The sequence below is a fragment of the Lepisosteus oculatus genome, chromosome 26 (assembly GCF_040954835.1).
Source record: "Lepisosteus oculatus isolate fLepOcu1 chromosome 26, fLepOcu1.hap2, whole genome shotgun sequence".
Lineage (NCBI taxonomy): Eukaryota > Metazoa > Chordata > Actinopteri > Semionotiformes > Lepisosteidae > Lepisosteus > Lepisosteus oculatus.
In genome coordinates, this window is record NC_090721.1 from 4,328,195 (window position 1) to 4,354,981 (window position 26,787).

At 41.3% G+C, this 26,787-nt stretch overlaps 3 protein-coding genes across 11 annotated transcripts in view; 1 reads left to right on the plus strand and 2 right to left on the minus strand.

The window, feature by feature from the left end:
- Window positions 1-16,171, minus strand: part of specc1 (sperm antigen with calponin homology and coiled-coil domains 1) — an 86,885-nt gene extending 70,714 nt beyond the window's left edge. Inside the window, exons 1-3 of one of the 8 annotated variants that reach the window (XM_069184538.1) lie at window positions 16,103-16,171; window positions 14,739-14,808; window positions 3,127-3,260 (exon numbers count right to left, since the gene is read on the minus strand). In XM_069184538.1, coding sequence (XP_069040639.1) covers window positions 3,127-3,177 — 51 coding nt within the window. In that variant the 5' untranslated portion in view covers window positions 3,178-3,260; window positions 14,739-14,808; window positions 16,103-16,171. Of the gene's footprint in view, window positions 1-2,001; window positions 2,122-3,126; window positions 3,261-7,554; window positions 7,576-9,631; window positions 9,722-14,738; window positions 14,809-16,102 lie in introns of those variants that run through there. The other 7 variants (XM_069184541.1, XM_069184540.1, XM_069184543.1 and 4 more) reach the window with 7 other exon arrangements.
- Window positions 16,172-17,255: 1,084 nt separating this feature from the next.
- timm22 (translocase of inner mitochondrial membrane 22 homolog (yeast)) lies at window positions 17,256-20,731 on the plus strand. Its single transcript, XM_069184548.1, has 4 exons — window positions 17,256-17,542; window positions 18,717-18,913; window positions 19,309-19,381; window positions 20,328-20,731. The coding sequence occupies exons 1-4, from the start codon at window positions 17,284-17,286 to the stop codon at window positions 20,402-20,404; spliced, it is 606 nt and encodes a 201-aa protein (XP_069040649.1). The 5' UTR covers window positions 17,256-17,283; the 3' UTR covers window positions 20,405-20,731.
- A 326-nt stretch (window positions 20,732-21,057) lies between these two features.
- The window catches only part of abr (ABR activator of RhoGEF and GTPase), a 157,952-nt gene continuing 152,222 nt past the window's right edge, over window positions 21,058-26,787 (minus strand). For both annotated transcript variants that reach the window (XM_006640845.3, XM_015367428.2), the window contains exons 22-23: window positions 24,302-24,449; window positions 21,058-23,036 (exon numbers count right to left, since the gene is read on the minus strand). In XM_006640845.3, the coding sequence (XP_006640908.3) occupies window positions 22,947-23,036; window positions 24,302-24,449 (238 nt within the window). In that variant the 3' untranslated portion in view covers window positions 21,058-22,946. The remainder of the gene's footprint in view (window positions 23,037-24,301; window positions 24,450-26,787) is intronic.

A 26,787-nucleotide genomic window follows, 5' to 3' on the forward strand; every position in this document is an offset into this window, starting at 1 on the left:
TGCAGAACAGGCCTACAGCCACAAACAAGAGATTTCATCTTCGTTTGCACAGGGTTCGGGTGTGAATAACTTCTGAGAAATAAAGCCATTTTATACATTTTTTCAATTCTGAGATTAAAAAAAAAACATCTTTAATTTAATTACACAGAATAATACATCACAAACCACTGCCAGAAAAGCATGAAGTAAAAAGGACAGATTTCTAGTGGCGATATACTATACAGAATTGCGAACAAGAAGAAAGCAAGTGTTATTAAAGGAAAAGAGAATTGGGGTTTTAGTAGCTTTTAATAAAATCCATAACAATCTTTAGCAATCCACCTTCCATTATCTAAAATAAGCTCTACAGCCTATCTGAATGGAGGAAAAGTGCAAGATAATCAGGTGTCAGACGTACAATATCTATATGCCTTTTCTACAAAAAGATAAATACAGTAGGGTCTCAATCGTTGTGAGGGTTCGGCGCAGAGAATGTTGCAAATAGCCAAATTCAAATAGAACCACGTCCACCCCGATACTGCTGCACGATGAACTTCAGCATATAGAATGTATGGTTAAAAGACAAATGTAACCCTCCCTTATATGATAAATAAAGTGCTAATGCGTTGGCTTTGAGTTAAGCTAAATAACATTTATCAACTAAAACCAACTACGATGATCACAACAACCTTGTAGTAATCAGCTAAAATAAACACACATCCCTCCACTGTATGAGCCTGCACTTTCTCTCGGCCTCTGTGATCATCACACCCCACTGTAGTGAAATGGACTGTTCTCCCCCATGAATAACAGGGTCTGAAGTAGGGCACAAGTGAAACTCTGCATATGCCAATCAAGCATATAAAGCCCCATGCAGGCCTAGGAATACTAGAAAACAAATGATACAGTTAATGACACAATTGCTGCATTGGCTTTAAAATTACAAACATATGAACAATTTTAAAATTCGGAACAATACACCTCCCATGAGCATGAATGTTAGTAAATGTTAGGAAAAATGCATATGGAGGTCAAATACTAGATGGTATAATAATGTGAATGTTTTCAGCATGTCAGTGAAGCATAGTAATAATATTCCAGTGTTGGTCTGATGCGCATAATAAAAACCTAGCAGAGGTGCTCTGATGGAGCTGCAAGAGTGATTATTCCAGTTCTATTTACTGAAGACGTGATTCACTATTTGCTTCATTAGAAGACTTGTAATGAGGAACACTTGTTTTAAAAAGTGCAGACCTACAGGTACATATTACAAGTACAAGTACAAATTACTGAATGCAGAAGAACAGGTGTACATCAGTATTTCACTCAGCAACCATTATGGATAGTCATTTAACAGAACCAAATGAACTCACTGACATACCAAAAGAAATATGAGTTTAATTGTCTTTGGCAAACATTAATAAAAGGATCCATGATTTGCTTAATCAAAAGGCTAGAACTACTGTACAGCTATGACCCACATACACAAATTAGGCTTTTGTCTTGCTATTAAGCATACTGAAATGCTGTGTTAAACCTATCAAAGCAGCAAAAAGTTCACAAAACTAGTTAAATTTAAAGATAATTGCAAATTGTAAAAACGGGCTTAAAATAAAAAAGATACTAGGACTATCATCTGAAAGATTTTTGTTCATGCTAAACTTTTTATTTGAATCCTACATACAATACTTCTGAATAAAACACAAAATAATTAAGCCTTTGATTCTAGATACCTTGAATTAGCCACTGGGGAAAGCCAGTACAGACTTCCTATCTCAGGTAAAGATTGTAACCTTGGTTATTACAAGTCCTCAATACAAGTTCATAAATTTTTTTCAAATCATCTGCTTTAGCCAGTTGTTTTTTTAAAAAGTCACAAATGTTCATAATTCAATCTGCACTTTTAGAATATCTCCCACACATTAAATATGAACCCTAAACAAAATGTCCACGTGGCTATTTTAAAGCAACGTGGAGCGGATGCACCATGCAAAATAAGAAATTAAAGTAGAGGATACTCACAGTAAATAACGGGCTCCAGGAGCTCAGAGGTTTGTATGAAGTGCCACTGCCTGTGACTAACTCTGTCTGCATCTGTAGCACAGACCAGTAAGCGTTTTCCAAAGAGGAAAACCACAGAGCACTGAGGCACACAGAGCTGCTGTTTCTGCAATGATTAAGATACGGAAGCAGGCTGCAACTCTCATGTCAAAAGCTCAAAATAAATGGAGAACTACTTTCGATTTGCTGTAGACCCAACAGCAAAAAGAGGAGAACCCAACTGAAGAAAAATAAAAAGGCAGGGTGAATTGTTTGAGCTGCATTCTGTCACCATTATTTGACTTCAACAGAGCTATTACAGTACATGTGGTTTTCAAAGTGCTTTCAAACTGTAACCCTTGCTTGTCTAAACCTAGTTTCACATTGCGTAGCTAAAGTCACATGGATTAATATCGGTAGTGAAGAGACTAATCTCAGACAAAGATTCCTCTGGCTTGGTTTTCTTCATCAACAGACACGTTAGTGGCTTTTGAGCATGTCTTAAAAAAACATCTTTAAAAATAAAAACAGCTGATTTTACTGTGTACTCACACACACCATTTCAAGTCCTCATTGGCAAACAACACAGTTGTGTTCTTTAGAAAAACTCTTCATTTTAGCTAAATTAAGTGTTAGCATATACTGTATTATCTCTTTTAGGACTGCCATTAAAGAGATAAGAAGACTTCTAAGGGTAAGATAAGTTTAAGTCAGCAAACAAATACGTAAAAATAAATGTTAACTGGATTACTATTCAGACCCATGAACTCCATCTGATCTGATGGAAGCACCTTTGGCAGCCATTACAGCCAGAAGTCTTTTTATCAAGTCTACCAACTTTGGACATTGGCAAGGTACAGTTTTCTGCCAGTTCAGGGCAGACTGTTTCAGTGTGAAGATCACTTCTGGACACCAGTTTTCAAGATCTTCGACAGACTTGACAGGATGATGCTCTGTGTTGTTTACTGGATACAGCAATTTGCATTTAGACCAAAACATTCCAATTTTGTCTTGTCTGACCACACACAAATTTTGCCACATATTGCAGTATCGTTTAAAAGTTTCATGCCAACTCCACATGGGATTCTAGATGTTTGTTTTCAGTACCGCTTCCTTTGTGCCACTCTGCCACACAGGCCAGCTGTGACTCATGGACATTCGCTCCTGTCTCAGCCACTGCGCCCTGTAGCTGGCCTCACAGCAGCTTCTCCTTGATCTGCTGCTCAGTTGGGAGGCACTGCCTGAAATACAACACACTTGTTTATTCTGCATAATGTCACACAATGGCCCAGGAGGATTATTACGATAACGAGTAATAAATATACATTTATTCTCTAGCATTATGCAGACGTTTGCATACTGTATTCTAAGACTTTTTAATCCCTCCCACCCAGGTCACAATATCTTATAAAGCCAAGCTAAGCATAACCCTGTTCGATACTGTACATCTCCTGCCTGGTGAAGTTATAAACAGCTGGAAAGGGTTAACATCCCCAGGCCACCTGTTATAAGACATGTGAAACTCCACTGCAGTCTCCTGAAGCTCTGCACAACATCTTACTTCTCCAAATAAAATGTGGGCGGAAGCCAATGTTTCCTGTTCCTCACGCCAGCATTTCCACTCGGCCCTTCTTAGGAGCACAATAAAAAACAGGCCACATGGTTCTGGCTCGATCCATTATGAAAGATTAGACTAACACAGCCTTAAAAAGAGAAGATTAAAATAGTAGAATTACTATGTGAATTACTATGTGACTTTGTTAAGTCACATTTTGACCTTTAAGCAAAAAGCACGGCATAGTTAGACAATGATGTCACAGGTTGAAAGAGACAGTGTACTGGCTAGACTATGGGAAATGTATTTTAATGTTCGGCAATACACATATTTTCCTTTTCTCACTGAATTCTTCCACGTGACACGGATTTGATTTGTATCTTTTTGATAATTCAACAGGAAACTACTGTATTTATTCAAAAAGGACTGAAAGCTATGAAATACTGTAGAGTGAGAGGAGGTTCGGGTCCTGTTTTTAAAGTGCGGGCATATTACAGTATCTAATGCTTTCAAAAGCCCAGTCTCTACGGGCAAACACTTAATGAAGAAAAATACCTCCACACTTTAGACAAGATACCCAAGATACCACAGATAGGATCAGAGCTACTGAAGTGAGTACGTGGAGGGATGAAACATCGTGATAAGGTTCTCTTGCCTCGTCAGTGCAATGACTCATTTGTGTTCAATTTCTGCTTTTGAAAATTTTAACTATTTAGTGGTTCTTGAAGTTACACATTTTGTATTTGTCACATTATCTAAGTTTATAGAAGCTTTGCCTTATCAACCTATACTTTGTAAAGTATTGCTTCAGGAAGTTACTGCTTGGTAAAAAAAGGCCACAACAATAAAGCTGGCTATATTGCATTTCCTGAAGCAAAAAACTGAGGAAAATTCCAGTTTTCTCAATGACTCTCAAGAGCTATGACACAGTTCGCACAGAATAACAAAGTATACTCAAAGTGGGTGACAAAGTGACTGATACAGTGAGAAAGCCAACTGGTGTCCAAGCAACAAACAGCTTATAGAAAAAAGGGCAAAAACATACAGATGAAACTCTGAGGTTTAGAGCAGTACCCAGGAAGGCCCATCTGTATAAAAGGGATCAAGTCTGCTACGGTGTTTCAGGAGTTTCACAGCATGCTGCTCAGTGAAAGTTACATTGAGTGCTATAACTCAGTTTAAAATAAATGTAAACAACCCTTTGCAGTCAGTGCTATGCAAGAATAATAATTGTATTTTACAAAGAGTATTTTGAAAACCTACTGTTTATACAGTGCATGTGCTTATACTCTATATACTTATTGGCTTCTAAACTCTGCAGAAACCACCCCTGGAGTGGCTATGGTACTGTAGAAGTACTTCTTGCTCTTTTTTATGTTCTTTGTGCTTTGAAAAGGCCAGAATCGTATATGTTGTCCAAGTTAGAGGAAAAAGCCATGATTTGTGTTTAACACCTAATATAATATTCCTGCTTTTATTCTGCACTTTTATATGATATGAGCCATCAGTTTCCTTATACCAATAAATAAGTTCTTCAGGGTCCCCAACGTGGATGTTTCCAAAACTCTCACTTCTTGCTTTAGCTTTGCTGTGGTTTATATTTTTCTTACATGACAGCATTTCTTAAAAAAGTAAAAATGCTTCAGTAAAAAAAGAAAAATCTACAAGAGGAAAGCTGTGTATATGTGACAAGGTTCAGGTTCAGATTCATCAGCTATAAGCAACTGTACAGCATTGTTTTAAAAAATAAACTTTTTCCTTCTCCATCTTTCACTGCACAATACAGATCAAAAGCCCACTAATAATACTAAAGTATATCTCACACCCAGGCGGTTATTCCTGAAGTATTTTGGTAAAGTATGGCTTTTTGATATGATGTTTTTAAGCAATGAAGGAACCAAAATAAATTTTGTCCATACTAAATACCTGCCAGAGTTTCCAGACTGGCTCTGGTTCTGTCTTGAACAGAACTATGTTTGTATTATAATGGACAGGAAAAACGAACCTGTTAGTCAAAAGTGTTCAATAAATGGAAACACACAGGTGAAGGCATATTAGAATAGCAGTGCTTAATCACAATGTTATGGTAATCAAAGATACTGGTGTTGCTCTGATTATTATTGCTGCCTGTTTGCTACTGATTTAGTAGTGACTTGAAACACCAGTCTGGAGCAGTGAAGCAGGGATGAGAAAAGCAAGCAGAATACAGTACAAACAGGTACAGTACAACACTGCCAAAGCATGATGAGAAAATACTGTGACATTGCACTCAAGCACGCCTCCTATGTTACCTAGGTTATTAACCCAACTGCTATGAATTCTTCTTAAATAAACAGTGTTCTTAAATTCAATTTAAGATCTAAAGACAGGCTGATTTAACACTTTTTCCAATAAAGTCTATGTAAAAACCATTTATCTTGAATGACTGCAGTCTCTCCATGAAAAAATGAGTAATTTGAAAGATGAAAATTGGATGTTTTTAACAGCAACTTTCTTACTTCAGGCAAAAACAGCAACTGCCATTTTCTAATATCTAAGCAGCACTAATTAACAAAGGAAAAGAAGAGTTTTTTTTATTATACGAGTTTTTTCCACACTGTAACTCATTTAAGTTACCATCTGTGCTCTAAATTTACAACCAGAGGGAGACAAACATCTAAAAAAAATATAATACTTTGTTTCTAAAATACATGAGTCTAGCCAAGAAATGATGAAAATAATTAACATGAAGATACAAAATATTGCATTTGGCATGCTTTTTCAGAGACTCAGCAGATTTTAACCAAACTTAAAGCACAACAGCGATTAGGCAAATCTGGTTCATATGTGAAATAAAGCTCTACTGGACACCTTGCATTTTTCCTTATTTCATGTCCTCCCATTAACACAGAACAACATTTTCTAGCTCCACTGCTGCCTGCAACACACTGAAGTTCTTCCAACTTCAAATTTAGAAGACTCTTCTTGCATAACAAGAGAAAAGAGGAGGACAAATGTAGGGCTGCGATGATTAAATTAGATCTGACCAAAGCTCACAACAGTGATGGCATAAAAACTGTCTGTACGTTCAGAAAAAAACTATTTGTAATAGATACAAAAGAAGGTTTGCAAACAGAAAGCCATTGGGCTATCTAGCTCAGTTGGTTTTGGCAGTTAAGTAACCCAAGATGCTATAGGACAACATGGCTGGATAACTTGTTCCACACACTTGTGTGGTTAAAGATGTACCTCCTCTTGCGCCCCCCGAGACACAGACTAGGGATCAACGGGCCAACTAAGCAGCACTCACATAAATTGCCTGGGGTCCCATCATTTTTATTTTCTGCACAAAAGACGTACTGTAAATAAAATATGAGAAAAAAGGATGCACTGTAGTGCTCAGTTGAATGATTGAAGCGGTTCAGTTTCTTTTTCAAATGGCCAAACAGTTCCATAGTTCCATAGCAACACACGGTTAAAAAACATTTAAATGCCACTTACAGTGACCAATATAAAGGTCCATCTTTTACATTAAACCAGTTATAGTGCAGACAAGCTATATAACAGCTTTCATATAGTTAAAACAGAGCAGGATAAAAACTTATCAGAACCCCCACCACCACCAATAAAAACACAAATATCTCCTGAAGACAATGCTTCACACTAGAGTGGAAAATTAAAAAATAAAAGCCAAAGTTAAAGTAAAGGATATTGCATTTATACAGTAGGTCAGCAAAAAAGCAAGTTATTTCCCTTTTCTGAAAATCAACAACGAGACAAAATGTTATTTCTTTCAAAAATCCAGTAAATTAATTTTGAAAAGCATAACCCCAGCAGAGGTCGGAGTAAAAGAAGAGCCCAAACACACTGGAGATCAGACAGTAAGCTCCTTGCTAGTATTGCCCCATAAACAGGAGCTTGTCACACTCTAAGCTTTTGCTTACTGTATATCACCCCAACTGTAAAATTTGAGTTTTAGAAGAAGATACTGATGGACTTACTCTCCTCTGTCAGCACAGCTGTTCCACCGCACCAGCACTGTGTCTGTGCATCAGCTCTACATAGCTCACAGTTGCTAAGTCATGAAAGCACGATGATAAACTGAATCAGGAAGTGTGAAATTAAGCTCTCATTTAACTGCCTCCGTTTGGAAACCGAGCTGCAGCTCAAGAAACAAACTGGTTAGAGAATTCCTTCAGTATAGAGCCTGGATCTGAAAAGTCACAATGACCTTTCTACACTACAAACTGACAAGCTTCTGACTTTCTACAGTCAAGACTAAGACAAAAAAAAGCAGTGGTATTGGGAGGTCTTCATAGCATTACAGAAAGAGACAAGCTTGTTCTGAGGAATCTGCCATGCACAGAATGAGAAAATGAGATGAAATGGTCAAAAACACCAGTTAAAACACCTTCTCTTTTCATGTCTTACCATACTGGTAGTCTAAATTCTTTAGGAATAACAAAACAGAGAGCAGTTCCTTGATTGGTAATTTAAATCCTTAAACTGAATTTTGGGTTTCAAATCTAGAAAACAGATATGGATATTGACAGAGTGCCTGTTAAAATCATACAATCCAATCCAGTTCGCAACCGTGATCCTGTCAGTGAAGCTAACCAGTTCTTATTGCCTCACAAATTCCAGCCTCTCTGGTTGTTTATTACTGCACAGAGTGACTCCAGGGTGCAAAAATATTTCCGTAGCTCTCACAAGAGAGATGAAACTTCATGATAGACAGAAAGCATTCCAGATAAGCAAGTATGAAAACAACAGCAGCAATACTAAATGTCTAAAACCCATGATATTGATTTTTCTACTGTCATCTGCATGGTTTTACTCGAAATATGTGCTCTCTTTTCTACTGTGTCCAGCTGGATGGAGTGGTCATGAGATCAGCAAGGCTGAGGTTTCCAAGGTGAGGGAAACAGAATGGCATGCCAATCCATTGCCAAGGAACTAGAGGAACAACATCAGAGCAGATTACTTTTATCTGTAGGTGATCAAATTCTGAGAAAGTTTTGAATTTGTACAGTATGTGTGGTTGAGACTGTTCCCTCTGAGCAACAGAAGATACTTGTACAGTACATGCACTTGCACTTAACCACCGCATGGCTTTAATACTGAGGTATGAGAAAAATAGGTCCAGTTTGGTCTCTGACAAACATCATCTCAGCCACTGACCCTGCTCAGGTTTTCACAAATGTTCTAATGTGCAGGTCTTTCTTTGCCTCTGCCTTCAGCAGTGGCTGAAACACATTTATTTAATCAAAGCACATCTACTGGTACTACAACAGCGGGGAAAGTTTTATTCACGTCACTCTCTTTGACACACTGCACTCTCTTTGAATAGTGATGAGCAAATGCTAAAGGACAAACAGTAATTATTAAGGATGTTAAAGAAACAAACTGAAGCAACAGCTCAAAGCTGTGTGATGCTTCCTTCATTTTGGAGCAGCTGAGTATAATAAAAATGTGCTTAATCTTCAGGATATGACACCGCTTGCAGGGTGATGAATCCTTTTCATTTTTATCTTTTATCAGTAATTTCAAACACCCAAGAGAAAAACTTAAGTAGGAGCAAGTTTCAAGATAGAACAAAGTACTGCTAACAATCAGAAATCAATTTCTCAGATGAGACACAAGCAAACAGTGCAATTTATTGTTCAATCCCAAAGTACAAACCTGATGCTGAATTTGTAATAAAGACAATGGTTTAAATCTAATAAACTACTAACAAAGCAAGTCATTTAATATAATTTTTAAAACCCGTTTTTCTGAAATATCACTTGGAGTGACCAGCTGCTTGTATAAATGGCAGCAGTATCCTTTTTTTAAGTAAACGAAATTATTATCACAGGTCAGAATCTGAAAGGCCTTACCTGCCCCCTGGAAGTGTGCTACACAGAGGAATGACAGAAAGCCTCCATACATGCTTACACTGAAACCATTACCGAGCCAAACATTCTGATAAGATGCATGCCTGACATAAAAACAATGCTTTAATTGGTCATTTAGGGTAACATGCTCATTTGTTACCTTAAAAAAATATGCTTTTCTCCAGGCCCAAGATAAACTCACCCCAACTTCAAAACCCCCTTTTCTCCTAATTCATGTTCTTCTTGTGGTTTGTAGATTTTTCCAAAAGCAGAACACTGTAATGGGCGTCCACTGCAAAAAACAAAAATGGCATGATAACCTCCAGTGGATGTGCAGGTGGCTTTTTACTTGTCAACCACACAATGAGTGCTGCATCTGCCACACCCAAGCCAGACGTCTCACCGGAGAAAACAACCTGTCTGACCTGTACATTGAACGAACATGAAAGGGATGCAAAATGCCAAATATCAATTGAACATTTGAATTAAAAAGTCAAACCGTTCAGAACCCCTGAACATTACCTTTAGTTAACAGAAAAATAACACCCGCTCTGACTGCAATTAAGGAAAATTAAGTACTGTAATTGTAGCATGTAATGACCTAATGCTTTATTATCTAAATAAACAACTGTAACTACTAACAAAAGATTTAGTAAAACATAGTTATTCAGTTTATAATTTTTGGCTTAAGCAAACAACAGTACTGTAAGTTTTAGGTGGAACCAATTTTTTGTATTCAGTACTGTCTTCTTCACAGGGAAAAACTAATTTTTAATGTTATCAACACTTGCTGTATTTTCAATACCTCACATACTGTACAGATTACACTGTACAGTATGTAACTGCAATGGTGCAAGATCTGAAATCTCTGCAAGCTTAGGACTGCTGCCAAACTGCGGGGGATCGACACTGAAACAGCCCCTGTCAACCATCAGGAGTGTAGGCAGACAGCAAGTGAAGTACACTCATTTAGACCTTGGCACCCACAAAGGCAGAACCCGCAATTCATGTCTGCCTTTCTAACACTCACTCCCATTGCACCCCATTGTCCTTAGGAAGTACAGAGACAATAAAAACTTCAAATGCCCAGCAACTTACCTCTGCTCTCGACATATACTGTATCTAAAGCCCCTCCTAGAGCGACAGGGTAGTCAAAAATTGAACAGGTAGACTGCCTACAAAGGAAGTTACCATGGAGACAGTGTCATGCCTCTCAGGTGCACAATGAATCCTCTTATCCAGCTGCCGAAGCTGCTGCCACCCCAGCCAAAACACCACAGAGCAGCAAGTCCCAGGAGTCGCCGCCCTTATCTCTCCAATTAGCGTTTCATCTGTGGCGAGGGAAATGTTGCTGAAGAAGTCTGCACACTGCTTTTGCAATTTCTCTAGGGTTTAGATGATGCGGAGTTTATTCTTTCCAAATCGTGAGGAAAGGAACATTAGCAATTTTAAGTCTATTATTAGCTAAAGCAGAAGGATCTGCAATGCTCACTCTGCAAAGTAAAGCACTACTGCAGTAGGTTACACTGCTACTAAAAATCAGTTTGGATGTATCTATTTTTGTTTTTTTCAAAATGCTAAAATGACTAATTTCAAGATATGTTAGGAGAACTATCTATAGAGGGCTTTCATCCCTATATTACAGCCTCACGTGAGTCTCTTCTGATAATATTAGGGAGCACATACTCACATCAACCAGATTAAGACTGTTTCATGATTTGAATATGTTTCACTATAGCAAAATTGATCATGTCTTAAATGATTTGCTTTGAAAGACTTGCTCTCCCTATAGTAGCCAAAATAACTAATGATTAAGCTATCAGTGAGAGTTCTAACTGTACAAACTGTGCTGTGATGAGTGCACTGGACTGCATGTTTTCTGTATCTATTATACAATTGGTCAATGAAAACATAACATCTATACTTACAGTAGCAAAATAAATTCATTCCACAGGTACTGATTCTATCTTGCGGCCCTTATACAGTACCTGTTTTACAGAACAGTAATGAATGCACTGTTACTCTCTCTCCAGTGCCCTTCCAAGCCCAGAGCTCATAGCGTCAGTGTGAAGTTGACTCCAAAGACCTCCTTCCTCAGCCCTGTTATTTCACTGTGTCTCAGCATCCAAGCTTCCCCACTGAGGCTGCCAAACTGACAACACGCAAGCAGGTGCTGGTGGATATTCAGCAAACTCCTCAGGATCAGAAACAAACATGTCTACTACCCACTTGCATACTGTACATACTCCTATACCTCCCAACAAACAGGCAGACATCATTATAGTAATACATAATGCAAAGTACTTAGTTATTTTTCAGCAAAAAGCATATCCTGCCATTTCCTACATAGGATAAGGAAGAAGAAAAGTATTTAAGCTGAAATACCATTAAGCATGCGCGTACTGTCATATTACATACACTTCTGGGATTTGAAGAAGAATCCCAGGCATCCATGCCGATTGGCCTATGTGATCTACAATCATGAGTCTATGTTGAAATGTAAAGGACAGGTAGATATTTCCGATATCTGTTGATATTTGTTGTCTTTAATGCTCCCACCTCTCGATGTCTTCAAAAGCTGAACTTGTGCCTCCCTTTGAGGGAAATCTATTTATAGACATATATTCTTGCTGTATTTGGTTTTAAAATTAGCTGCGCAGCAGAAGGCGATGTGACTTGAAAGCAGATTGTGTAATCCGGCTCTCGGAAGATCGACTCTCCAGCCCTCCGAATCCCAACACAGTACATACAGTACATAAGTGCAGCTCCATGCTAAATCATTCTATTATCAATCACGAAGCATTTTATTTCAATAATGCTAATGATAAGAAAATGTATCGATAATGATACAATCCAGCTTTTATGGATTACTAGACATTTAAATTCTGATAACTGCAAGTGAAATGCTCACTCAGCAATTTTGCCCCATCCCAGCAGAGAATGTGCTGCCTTAGTGTGCTATAAATCACAGTTTAGTTTTAATCCTGAACACGCGACAATGGGTATCCAATCTAAGGATGACTGTACTGAAGAATTTAGAATGTTGTTTTTTCAAAGCAAACTAATATTCCTCCACCTAAACTGCTTATGTAAGCAAAGGTGGGTTTCAATTACTTTTGTTTTACTGTGTGATTAATTACTCCCTAATTAATCAATTCATGCAGTAGATCCAAATACAGCCCACACATTCCAGCCCTAATATGCATGAATGATTCACAACGTAATTACTGGCACAGTATGTAATTTAGCTCAGAACGCATTCGGCAAAAACAAGGCCTAAATAAAAGTGCAAAGGTAGAATGGGTGAGGCTCAGCTCTCCTAGTTCCCGCCACGTGGCACACAGGTAATCTACACCTGTAGCACCACTGACTGAGCCTTGCCAGGTACAGTATATGACTCACAGACCCCACGGCTCGTCCTTTGACCAAAACCCCGAGATCTAAGAAACAAAGCTGACTTAATCAATGCTCTTGGTCTACAGCTTTTCACTGGGGAGACAATAGGGAAAGTAGGAAGAGAAAGTGAAGTAAAACCCAGATTTTAGCCTAATTACCATTTCCATAACGGTACAATAGTTAAGTCAGAATAAGATTATTAGACTGGTATTTTTCACAATAAATCACATCAATATTATGATCTGGTAACTGATACTATTTGGCATTTTAGCTTAAGTAAATCTTTCAAATCCTATGCTTTACTGGCTGAATACATTTTAGGTAGCAAGCCAGTCCTCTAATCTGAGCCCATATAGCTTTAGTGTAGTTGGATTGCCTGCAGTGTTGACATAATAGTTTTCAAACCCCATTATGGCACAGAGTCCTGTATCTAGGACAGTTTGTTCCATACAGGGAATACAGGGAGCAATGCCAAGGTAAATGCTTGTAATTTCAATTTTTTGGGATGGAAAAGCCTGGGAAAACAGAGATTTGATTACCTACAAATTCTTTTCTCTTAACTAGGCAACAGAGGAATATCTGCAGTTTAAACCTTCAACAGAAATGCAAAGCAGGTCAAGAAATCAAATGGTAATTTTGCTGTACACGAGGATGAGTGTTACAGGGTTTTTAAAGTTACGACAGAAGTTGTTAACCTCTTTGTTTGACCAGACACACTGCATCAGTTAGATTTTGATACATCAGTGGAAAATTAAGAGCAGTATTTTTAGCCAAGCTAAATTTCTGGAAGATCAAGTGTTTTCTGTTTTTTATTCCAGCCTGAGAATTTGATGGAACGGTTACTCTAAATCTTTTCTTGGAGAAATTGGATTTTCCTATTTTTTTCAGATGGTTATGCAAAACATTTACTTCATTACAGATACCTTTAATAATAAAACACTAGACTGGTTATAATTGTTACAATAATAGAATAAATGAAATAATTAGACCAACTAAATAACAGAACAACTTTCTGCTTTGAAGTAGATTCTCATTATGAGTCTGATTTATACCAGTTCCTAAACCCCTCTGTGCTACAATGAAACACTTAGGCATCTATTAAAGAAATGAGCAGCATTTATCAGACTGCATGACCAAATACAAAACTGTAATGGGCCTAATGTAGAACAAATGCCAAGAATATCATGAAAAATAGCACCCGAAACCATTCAACACTGGTTTAAAACTCTAAGCATGAACATTAACTTACAACACAGACAATTTACCACCGAATGCCACTAAACTCTCGAGAGGAAGGAGTTATTTAAAGGACAGTCTAAACATATAATCAAATTTTAAATATAAACACGCTAAGAAACACTTCCACATAAGTTAAAAACCAGGAATCTAAGGATAGTGAAACAATTGTGCTGTTTTTCTAATTGAAAATAACCCTTTTCTTAATGGAGTGTGCAGTCTCATTTTAAGCAGCCTGATCTACCTTTTCTTCTTCTGATATCCATCACAGGTCGCAGAGAGCCACATAGATGTGTGGTCTTCATTCTGCCTGAGCACTGCATACTGTAACACAGACTGAATCATAATTGACTTCATTGATCTGCTGAGTCTTCTGTCACTCAGGTGTTTGTATTTTCCATGAAATCTGCTGGGCTGTTTTTTTTACAGAACCAGGCGTGAGGATCACTGCTCTCTACAGTTCAAGGATGATGCCCAAGGTCTCAGTATAAATAATTAAAAAATCCATTAATCACATACTGTATATGTGCACTTCAGGTCCATGTTTCCTTCATGCAACACAAGAAAGTATAAAAACAGCCATCCACATGGCTGCAATCAGTACTTTTAAGTCTCAGCTTTAACAGCTAACAATAGTTGTCAAATCTGAAGCCCAGAAAAAAAGAAACTTAACATACCTATGTTCAAGCATGCACTCCATGCTGTTACCTCATGATCCTTGAGTTTTCTTTATTTTCTCCGACTAACCTGTGAAATATTTAATGAAAAACATATCGTCAGTATTAAGCACCAAACTGGAAGCTGAACAGTATTTGTTCAGTCAAATAGGGACTAGTGCCTCACATCACCAGCTGACAAAAAAAGAAAATGACTGGAGACAAAAAGCAGTGTTTTCAGTGTTTAGTGACCTCAAAATCGAAATTAATCTTATACCCTTCACCGGAAGCGGCAGTTGTCTAAATTCTAATAGTGTAAGATTTCGGTGAAGGTTTTTAAGACGGGAAGCGGACTCGTATGAATCTTCTCCCCGGTCCATCGGATGCGCACATTTACCGTCCAGCGTGTCCCCGTTTCCTCCAGTGGAGTCGGACCTTAACCCAGATGATGTTCAGCTGGCAGTTAAAAACCGTCCCCGAGGGAGAGAGCACTATAAAGCTGCAGCCAAAAGCCGTTTCGGTAATGCAAATGAACTCGATTGACTGGGTCCGTTACACCTCACTTCATGAAACCGCGAGTAAGACTCGGGGCCGTGGTGCTGGTTACCGTGAAATTCCCCTGAGATGCACGGTCCAGGACTTCAGCAGTGGTTAACCACTCAGTGCCAAGCCTTGGGGTCTATCTCAGCTCCCGAAATAATCACCTACGCGCTGTTAAAACTCACAGGAGCGCTCAACAAGTCTGTCCCATTCCCCCCCCCCACCACCACCACCACCACCACCACCACCACGACAGCAGCTCACGACCCAAAAAAAAAAAAACCCCAACAGGATTTCGCATTTGCAAGGAAGGGATACATCCTATTGAAACTGCCCCCGGCGCAATTTGCATGACCGAGCCCAACTCCCTTCGCTAATGAAACCCGGCGATGATCGGAGCGCTTCCACCCTGCTGTCCAAACAGACGAGCGACAAGGCTCCTCATCTCGTCGAGACAAGCGGGCGAATACTGCGGTATTTTACGACGTGAGACAAGGACTGTCACCCCAGGCATGAGCCGGACAGGGGTCCCCTCACCTGTCTCTGAATTGGCCAGCGGGGGGGGTGGTGACAGTTACTGTGCCGTTGCGGTTTTAAGCGGCGCTCACATCTAACGTTATCGGGACTCGGCAGCCGCGGACCGGAGGACAACTTCGATTCGAATCCAAACCGAAAAAGAAGCTTAAAAAAAAAAAAACTAACACGAATCTCCCCTCCCACGTAGCAGTCCGTTTATAGTCAGGAAAAAAAAAAAGGATGTTTGTATTCTCATCCATGGGTTGTCGACCGCCGGACGGCAACGTTTTATATTTAAACGCGAAAGATAAAACACCTTGTCTTCTCACCTGTGTCTCTCCACGCAGCCGCCGCCGATACGATGCCGTTCTAACCGAACCGACGGTTTCGAATTTGTCCACCAGGGGGTGCGCGCGAAACTACTGCAGCGACCGCCGGGGGGGTTCCTGGGAAGTGTAGTTTTTCATTCCCTCCGCAGCTCGCGGCGGACTGCGCCGTTGGGAACTACTGTTCCCGAACTTCCGTGGGAGGGAGGTAGTGGCGCAAAATTTCGCAGTGCGATTGGTAGGCTCTTCTTGTTCTCTGGTAATTTTTCTGTTTGGAAAAGCTATTAAATGGAAGGGGGGAAACCGAAATTGGATTGCTATTTTATGTGCGGTGAAGATGAGATAATGATCAGGGAGGTTGATTGGTCATTAGACTACGAGCACAACACGGTGTATGTATTTTACAAAGGCTTTACGTTCAATAAAGGATTTAAAAAAAAAAACTGAATTGTTTTTGCAATCTGTGCTATGATCCGGTTCGGAAAGTGCGTTCATTGACTTGAAAGGCTGCGGAACGTCAAAGTTATTTCTCTTGAAAACGCAATCAAGGAGTGAGCTGTGATCTCCCAATAAAACACCAAACGTGACGGTGGTGTATTAATGTGCGTGCCCGCATAACTGTGAAGACAATGGTATAAAACACGGCACCAACTGCATTCAGTTGTTCTTTTAAACTATCTTAATAAACGTGTCGTTGCTGATGTTTCGGGGGTGTCTGTTCAAGTAGATTTTGCTTTCCCAGTATCCGTATGATGGTAACATCTGTTTCTCTTGCAGCTGTATATCACGGTAGATTTTTCTTTTTTTAAATGGCAATACTGCACTTGACCGACAGTCATGGGGCAAACGACAGCGAACGTGTCCGGGGTGATAATAGCGAAGCTGTCACATCACAGCCACACCGAGCTCTGCAGCACAAGGTTACCTCACACCTCCTCCCCTGCGGTACCTCCGTGTCGAATCTGCGCAAGTAGTTCTCTCTATGCCAATGAACACCTTTAAATGTATCCAGTTTTTACTGCCTTGTTTTAAATCTTCATATACGAGCTGTATTATCAAGGTTTATTTTTATATGTGTGTTTACGGGGGTATATCCACATACTACACATCGCCCTTGATGTTGGCGAACATTCGAATTTAGTATTTCAAAACTAAACGTTAGATTTACTTACACTGAATCCGTCATGGCGGCGCCCAGCGAGAGCAGCGGCTCCGTTTCGGGGAGTCCAGGGTCTGCCCCAGTGGCGGGGGCCGGGCCGGAGGGCGCCCCGCTTCAGTACAGCTTGATCCTGGAGCACTTGGTGGGGGAGAAGAGGCGAGCCAGGGAGCTGAATTCGTCGATTATGGGGGGGCTTCCGAGCCCGCAAAAAAGCGAGGAGCAGAAGCTGATCGAGCGGGGAATGGAGAGCTGTGCGTTCAAGGCAGCGCTGGCGTGCGTCGGAGGTACAGTTCATTGATAAATCAAAGCTGTTCTTCACGTCTTGTGTTGAATAGAGTTTGTGTTACTTATAACAGGTTTAGAGCCCCATCCGCCTTTCCTTTCTCCCCAGTAGTACCCTTGATCCCGCTTTGCGGTTGTATTAAATTGCTAACAGTTTAGGACAGTGACGCCTGTGATTTAATGTTAAGGAATGATGGCAATGAAACCATTTAAGCACAAAATAGGCCAACTACATTAAGAATCCCTATGAGTTTTACGCGGATAATTATCCCAACCAAAGTGAAATATTTGTAGTGAACAGCAGATGGATTTAACTATTGTTGTAGGTGAACGTGTGTAATGTAGGGTATTTCGGGGAAGACGACAGTTCAATGCAAAATATCTTTCCATGTTGTTGCCCACATGACCAGTCGGGAAACTATTGTGCAAATCATACTGATTTTCTTGGTAATTTTTCTAAAGAAAATGTGGGAAGTACTTATATTTACTGCTGTACATGTTTTGCATGTACACAAGTATTTCATGAGCAGCCTGGGGTGAAATGATGATAAGATTCGTCATGTAATAAAGAACAGGTTCATTCCTGGACTGTAAGAAAGGTGCATATAAAGGTTCTGAATCTCAGAACAAACTCGCCAGGGGAGACGAACTCAAAATAAGTCAGACACGTTCTTCAGTATGACTAATGATAGAGGAGAGATGGCAGTAGGCTACTCTATGGCCAATGGGATTCAGGTGTCTGGTAGGAGCAGTCTCACCGTTCTGTTGATGCAGAATTCCCTGGGACCCTTCAAGAAGCTACCAGATAATTCAGTTTCGCAACCCAGATGGGCTGTACTGCCTTCTCTCTCATTTGTAACCTTTCTCTCATTTTTTCCTGCTTCATTACTTCCTTCATTGTACCAGAAGGGAAATTGGCATTGCGGACACGGACCCATTAACGGATAAGAAACCTACGTGCCCAAGATTAGAAAAGGAACTACGCAGCTTTTCGGAATCCTCACAGTTTTGAAACACCAATAGAATAATTGGCTCTTCGGTGTGTGTGATAGATGCATAAGATTCAAGCATTATGGAAAAAATTGTTAATATAACAATCGGGCGTCGATACGAAGCAGGTTCATAGCCCTGGGAGGAATAAGTGTTCTATGCAGGCTGGTCTTTTTGTCTGGCTAGGATTTGTTTTGGGAGGAGCCTTTGGAGTTTTCACGGCAGGAATCGACACCAATGTTGGGTTTGACCCCAAGGATCCCTTGAGGACGCCGACAGCGAGGGAGGTGCTGAGGGACATGGGGCAGAGAGGCATGTCCTACGCCAAGAACTTTGCCATCGTGGGGGCGATGTTCTCCTGCACCGAGTGCTTAATAGAATCGGTAGGTATCGCTTCCCAGCTTCAGTTTGACAATCCATCCTCTGTGCAGGCCCCAGATTTAAACTACACGGTTTCTTCCGTATTCTTACCATTTTAAAAACTTTTCTGCATAGCAATTTCCATGTGTACAACATTGAGCAAATGTGCCGATGTGACCTCAGTAAATACAGCTCCCAGTACGAGGAGGATGTGGAGAAGGGAGTGATTGGGAGTAGAGGGGTTTAAGGATGGGAAAGCCTGCATTTGATAACTGTTAATCCTGTATCACTGGCTTGAGCACTTTAACTGAGAACAGTGTCGTAGCTCCCTCTTGTGGTTAATCAACTGAATTGTTTTGTTACATGAGCTGTATGGTGTTTTCCAGCCTGAGGTTCTTGTATTGGTTTTCCTTTTCAGCACAGAGGGAAGTCAGACTGGAAGAATGCTGTTCTCAGCGGCTGTGTGACTGGAGGGGCGATTGGCTTCAGAGGTTAGCTCACTTTCAAAATGACCAAATGGGGCTCAGCATGTAAAGGCGCTAGTTGGAAGCACAGGTTAAGCTGATCCTGACTTTGTGTCAGAGCCAGACAGGAGTTTAGACGTTAGTCTTGTCAGCAGCCTACTGTGAGAGATTCCTAAGGTAGTGTTGCACGTTACAATGGCTGCTGTCAGGAGTAGGGTTGGATCAATTGGTCAGGGCTTGCTTGGCTCCTAGTGCAGTAGGGGCTCCTGTGACTTCCTAGCTATCTGCAGGCTTACAGTGACATTAGTGAGGGATGCACCTCATTTACAATTGGTGCTGAACGTCCTGTTCTCCACGTCTGCTAATGTGTCAGTGACTCAATGGGAGATCAGGATGGAGGTGCCTGTCTTTATCTCTTTATTACCCCCATGTGAGTATAGGGGCGGTAGCTGTGTCACACAGACTCCACACTCCCAAGACACAACTGGCAATTCCAAATTGCTAATGGTCTGTCATAAAAAAATAATTTGCAATTTCCCATTACATATATTATAGTACGTTGAGAACAGAAAGCCAAGCGAAAGCAAAAATTAATAATGGTGGATTTCAGGACCACAAAATAGCTTTGGTATAGCTTTGACAGCTGAAGAACAAATGTAGTTGACAAGGGAGTGAAAATTAAAAGAGAAAGGTGTGATAACAGGAAATCTGAGATCACACATGAAAAGCTGACAGTGTGCCACCTCTGACAAACGGCTTGTCAAAATAGTGCAGATTTTTAGACTATCACGCGCATTTCTTTTCTCTCCCGCTGAAGGATTGAGGCACGTGTTCCGAGCACGGTACATTTTTTGTTAACTACTGCAGTGGCAAAAATGAAAATTGCTTTAGAGATTATTAAGAGCAAAGATTTGTTTTTTTAAAGCTCGGTGACAGGTACTGAACTTCTTTCTTCGTTTCCTCCCGCAAACAGCTGGGCTCAAGGCCGGACTGCTGGGATGTGGTGGTTTTGCTGCCTTTTCAGCAGCAATCGAGTATTACCTGCGCTGAGGTCCAGGGCTTCGGACAGAAGGACTTTTTGTTACCAGTTGCTTTCCAGTAGAGCTGGCCAGGCTGTCCTTGGAGCACAAGAGAAGCATCAGAGGGAGTGGCCTGTATTCCTGCTGAGGACCAGCAGTTCTCTGTGTTCGCTATGAGTTCTGGACTGTTAATACTCCACATCTTTTCAATACGGAGCAATTCCTATAAGTTATAAAAAAACATGAGAGGAACATTTGGTTGAGCCTAGTTAATTTTGTTGTAGGAAAATAAATATATGTGCAATTTGTAAGTAATCAATAAATAGACTTTAGAGATAAGTCTTTACACCGGTAAGAACTGGTCATGTCATTTTCTGAATTATAATATGTTCTGCACTGTCCTGTCAAAGTAGCGTTTGAAAAGATGCCCGTCTATAACACATTACTTACACCTTTTTCATAGACTCGCAAAAAACAGGAATGTAAAACACACAATCTGAAGCACGATGTGGTCTATTATTACACACCGGATGTACAAAAAGTTAAAACAATGTTAAGTAACAACAGAAGAAGCTTCTATCATGGTTCCTCCCTGGAGTTGTACCTTGTAATGATTATGTGGTACAGTGAAAAGATACAAAAAACAATATACTTCAGCTTCCCCAGTCCAAGAATGTCACAGAATTACACTGTTTGGTACAGTTTTATTTATTTTTCTAAAAAAAAAGTTCACATCGACATTTACCCTTACTGTAAATATGTACTCATTTTTTTTCCCCATGGATGTAAAATACACGGTTTTGATTTCTTTTTATCTTATATTAAAAATATCAAATAGTACTCATCTAACAGTGCTTACCTTAAGATATGTTGTAGGCTTGATAACAGTACAGTTGAACTTGCAGGGTTTCATTGATGACAATGCAGGAAGCCTGCAGCCTGACTGATAAGCTGAACATGCAGTGAGGGCAAGTTATACCAGGGTGTCCCAGCCCTGGGGCTGGGGACTACACACCTGCTGGTTTCTGTCCCACCTGAGCATCTGAGCCCTTAAGTGACATGACGCCTTTAAACTCAACTCATTTTTCAGTTTCTAAACTTGTAAGTGGTTGCCTTCTAACAAATGTGTTTCTTCAATCTCCAGTCATTAAGTAGAAAAAAAAAACTTGCCCAGATTCTAACTAAACCAATAGTTGATTCCATTAAGGTTTAAAAGGATGAATTTAAGAGCTCAGATGCAGTGAAAACCAGCAAGTTTGTGGGTCACCAGGACTAGGATTGGGGATCCCAGTAATACACTAACCCTCCTATAGTAACACTAGAATGCTGTGGTACACTGGTGTACAATGGAAATGACCTAAAAGAAGGAATTATTTTCATTCTTTGTACAATATTTTTATTTTTATGACATCTCCATTTCTTATGTCAATTTCGTAAAGAAGGAATCAATTGTCAAAAGGATTTTCACACAATTATTCATATTACAGTACATTTCAGCCAACAACTGATGTAAATGAGAAATTTAACATAAAAAAACATCAATATCCTTAAGATGAACCTCAAAACAACGAACAGACTCATACTAAAAGGAAAAAAAAAAGTTTTTGTAAATTATTTCTATATATGTATTGGGTTGTACAGGCACACTTAATATTTTTAATAAATAGGGCAAATTCAGCTTTTACTCACACTATGGAGGGCTGTGGCACATGAATGAGACACTTCTGAGGTGCCCTGAAACAGAAACTGTGACGGTGTAAAATCACGTCACCCTCGTCCTCTTGCGGACACAGTCAAAAGCTCGCAGCCCTCCTCAATCACATGCACAAAGCAAAAAATAAACCATTGAACAAATAATATTTATAAAATATGTAAATGCCATTTCTGGAATGCCTCTGAAGTGAACTCGGCAACAGAACGTTCTTGAAGCACTATCGATATCTCCGTGTTCCTAACAATCACAAAGTACCATGATCGCTCCTCACCAGAGCTGTGACCAACGCCTGGTGCAGATTCTTTCTCAGTTTTACGTGTGATGGCATTGCCACAGAAGAAAACAACAAGTCCTCGTCGTCGTTTCCATGTGCCTCGATGCTCCAGCGGTTCGGTGGCCTGACCACAGCTCAGTGCTGGGGACTCAAACCCCTCCCCGCTTTAAAACTGACCGTGGACGTGGGACAGAGAGCGGACAGCAAGCCGTCAGCAGCCAAGGCCGAAAAGAGCAACTGAAATCTCGGCGCAAGTTCCCTGACCTGCTCTTCGAGGGGGGTGGGGGGGTGGGGGGGAGGTGGAGGGGGCACCCCCAAACGAGGAGGAACAGACGCAAAAGTGATCATCTGCCAGGCGGGGAAGTGGACCGTCCCCTGCTATCGGGTCAGGAAATGGGACAGGGAACAGTCCTTTTGAAATACAAAACACACAAGACGAATGAAATGCAGAGGGAGCGCAGTGCTGGTTCCTCTGGACGTCGTCTTCCCTCTTCTCTCACTGGACCGGGACACAAGAGGATGGGTGGGTGGCGTGGACGCGCCTCTGCGAGCCGGAGGCCAGGGGGCGCTCTGGCTCTTCCCAGTCTACACGTCGGTGGAGAAGTACAGCGTGTTGCGCTTCAGCTCGGAGATGGAAATGGGAGGGTGCTGAAGGTAGTACAGGAGGACTTGGACCTGCGTCGGGGAGAGGAAACCAAGATCAGAGAAGCTTCAAACTCGAGGAAGCTGTTCGGCCAACCAGGCTTGTTGGGTTGTCGGGAAGCGAGTGATCCGAGGGTGGGCAGGCTTGTTACATACACCCACAACCTTTTGTGTAAAGAAATGTCCTCTGTTCTCAGGTCTAAATGCAATATCCACTGAGACAACATCGACAATGTGAAGACCACAGATCCTGAGGCACATAATACAGCATTCAGAACAACACGTGCCTGGTTAGGAATTCTCATTGTCCGGCAACCAAGTTTCAAAACGTTACGAGCTAAAGATGAATATTTAATTGAGAACGTTTTGGATTCAACACCCCTTGACAGTGACCTGACGGTTCCCGATTCCTTAATGTCTTTTTTTCCCCCCACTGGACTTCCAATTGGCAATGTAAAGTTGGCAAAGACAATTTATTTTTGATGACAAGCACTGCGGAAATCTCATAAAATCAGTACACACCATCTGGAGGTCTCACTTAAAATAATTCAGGAACAACACTGGTGTGTATATTGAAAAGATACTTGTAGAGAACTGATCCCCCTGCTCAGTCCTCAATGTCACACATCGGCCCCTCGCCCACCACTGACACAATCTGAGGTACAGAATCCATGTGTTTAGATCTTCTGCTGAGTTCTACAGTGACAGTGTGGAGGCCTGGGAAGGACATGGTGTTGTGTAGTGCCAGGCCGCTAGACAAGGCTAGCTGGGTCCTTTTCCCACGACTCACGAGAGCTTCTGACATAAGCAGAGGGCAAGCGGTGACACAAGCCAACGGTGGAAAAAATTCATTCATGTGAAAGTGGTTGCCGACTTAACTGAACAGTGCGCAACCATAACACGAGACAGGAAATCCAATGTTTTTTTTTTTATCATGAGGCACTTGCGGTTGGATTTGAAGGCCATGCAAATTTAAGAACAGACAGTATGTCTATAGAAGCGTTATTTACGAAATGGTTGATACAGTGGCGTGTCCCGACTCGGCTGCCAGCTGTGGTGCTGGAGCTCATCGCTCTGTCAGGTTTGCAAGGCTGAAGTACTGTGCTGCCAGGACACAGCTGTAAGCCAACGAGACTGGTGTACTTCAACCTGGTGTCGGATCAGAACATGAACAAGAGCCTCCATTGACAGGGTCTGAATGGAGACTAAAAAATAAGCAGACACCATCGGCAGTACCTAGAATAAACGTGTCCCCCTAACGTCCCCCTTTCCACTTTCACAGTCAGACCCAGTCCTACCTGCGCCATAACATCATGGGACCAGATATCCGAGGCCAGGTTGATGTGTCCCTTGGTCTCTACTTCTGAGGGCCTCAGCAGTGTGGGGCCAAAGACAGTGGCGAGGTTATGAAGGGACATTTTATTGATGGGTTCCTTTTCGGCGACTCTGTGGAGATAAAGAGCCGGTGTTACGCATCTCTCCGACAAGTCTTGTGCTGAAAACACAGCAGGTGCACTTTCTCATCTCTCCAGACTCACTTCGGACTAAATGATGTCTTTGCTCTTGATTAGTTTTCCCTTAGCTCCCAAGCAACGAGTTCATAACGAGTTCTCAAAGGCATAAATCTTACAACCTTCCTATGTAAAGCAGTACTGGAGTATTTGCCAAGGGCTTGTAACCTGCAATAACACCTGTGACTCTTAATTAGACAACCATAATATTATCAGACGATGTATACTGCCTTCAGAAACTGTTCTTGCTCTTTTCTTTCGTCAGATTCACCAGGCTTGGAGAGACAAGCTGGCTCACAGGTGGCGCAGCCACTCTGGGCTCTCTGTGCACATGTGTGTGTCAACACAGCAAAGGCATCTTTGTCAAACGTGATCTTTGTCACACAGGCTCACGAGGTGCCATTTGTTCAGTACAAAGACAAACAGCGAGCAGGCTTTGCAGGGATAGAGTCAAGGGAACCTACATAAAAACAGAGGCACATCTGCTATACCCTCATTAAAAAAAATAACCCTGTTGATGGACTGTTGCTTAGTCCAAGCAAGGACTGAATGCAAAAAACGTTTGCACCATGATTGACTTTTGATCACGTGAGTAAATTCTGGAATGTAAAAGCTCATCACTCCTTGGCAAACCAGGTAGTTCACTTCCGTATTCAGTACCCAGGCCTAACACCGGCTGCATTAGGAATTTTAAGTGAACTGAGACTGCAAACTGAACAGGGCCTAGACAACCGTCTGTGCGTAGTCCAATGAAAACTTCTCATTCTCATTCCAAACTGCTAAACAATAAAAAGTACATTATCAAACAATTAATACAACTAAGTACCCAAAACCTTTAACCAGAATACTCATCACACAGCCTACAACGCCATGTGCATCCAATAACTGCTCATAAAAGGGCCTGCTCTGGTTTGAAAAAAACAGATAAACCACACCGCTATGTGTAAATCACCACAATTAATGATCGTTAAAATTGTCCCACATTGTCATTCCCCACATACAAAGCAGTTTGCAAAGATCTGTACCTCCGCCCTTTCATGTTTTGCACTGTATTGTGAAGAGGAGTGCAGTTTTGTGCAAGGAATTGTGGAGTTACCATAGTTGCCAGCCATTTTAGCATGTGCACAACTGCTGATAAGAGTTGAGGAGATTATTTCTGATGTATATGGAGTTTGATCCTGCCACAAAAGAAATCACTGTTCTGAAGACACATCTGTTAACTGTGACATAAGACATAAGAAACAAGCTATCATCAATTGTCTTCCCTTATATGTTGGAAATATATTTTGAATTCGTGCAACCAGCTAATGCAGGAAACCTCTGAACGCCCCTGATCCCATGTGGCGTGTTGATCTGTGTCACAGGTGCATTTTTTAGTACTTGATTGGTCAGCTGCGTTCGTGGCCACAAGCTTTCACATTTTTCAACAGCAAAGCACCGTGCAGTTCTGCTTCACGGATTCCACTGTTTGTGCTGCTCTCTGCTGATGTAGATTCCCCCTGGTAGACCCCAGCCTCTTCGAAAACGATTTGCTCGCTTGGCCTGAGGAAACTGCCTTCGCTGCAGACTGACCCATCGAAAGACTCGCGCGTTGATGTCAGGGCAGCTGCTCCTGCATTCGCACCATGTGTCATAACCTGCTGGCACAAAGGCTTGATTCCACCACTCTCCCCCCTCTGAGGAAAAGCTAAGTATCAACAGATGTGAAAAAGAGCAGAGGAAAGCAGGGTCCAACAGGCCTGACACATGTTTGAGAGCGCCTTTTTATTTTTATAAAGGCATCTCCACCCATGACACCTCTCTGATCTCCCTCTCCGCGGCTTCTTGAAATCAGCGGCCAAGGGCTCTCCCGTCAGCCAGGCCCACTCCTGCAGACATGACTTCATGCCCTGTGGAAGCTGCACATGTTCAGCCCAGTTAATAAAACTTGTCATCTCCAGCGGGGCGCCAACCACTCACCACGCACACGAGCAAAGTCACAAGTCACCCCGGCTCATGTGAGGTGAGGAAGGAAAATGCTAGCTGCACGTCATCGCCGCTGTTCAAGTGACTTCAGGCTTCTTTTTTCTGTTCTGAAAAAACCGGCCGTTTTCAATGAAAGTATCCCTTGTCCTCCTCTGCAGTATTTTCTCTTCTGTCGTTCTTGGGTTCACCAGGAGGTGGTGCCATCCTGCTCACAGTTCACACTGGTCAAATACAGAGCCTGGGTATCAAGGCTCTTCTCAGATCTGGTTGAACCTAACATGATCAGGACCAGGATGTTTCTATCCCTG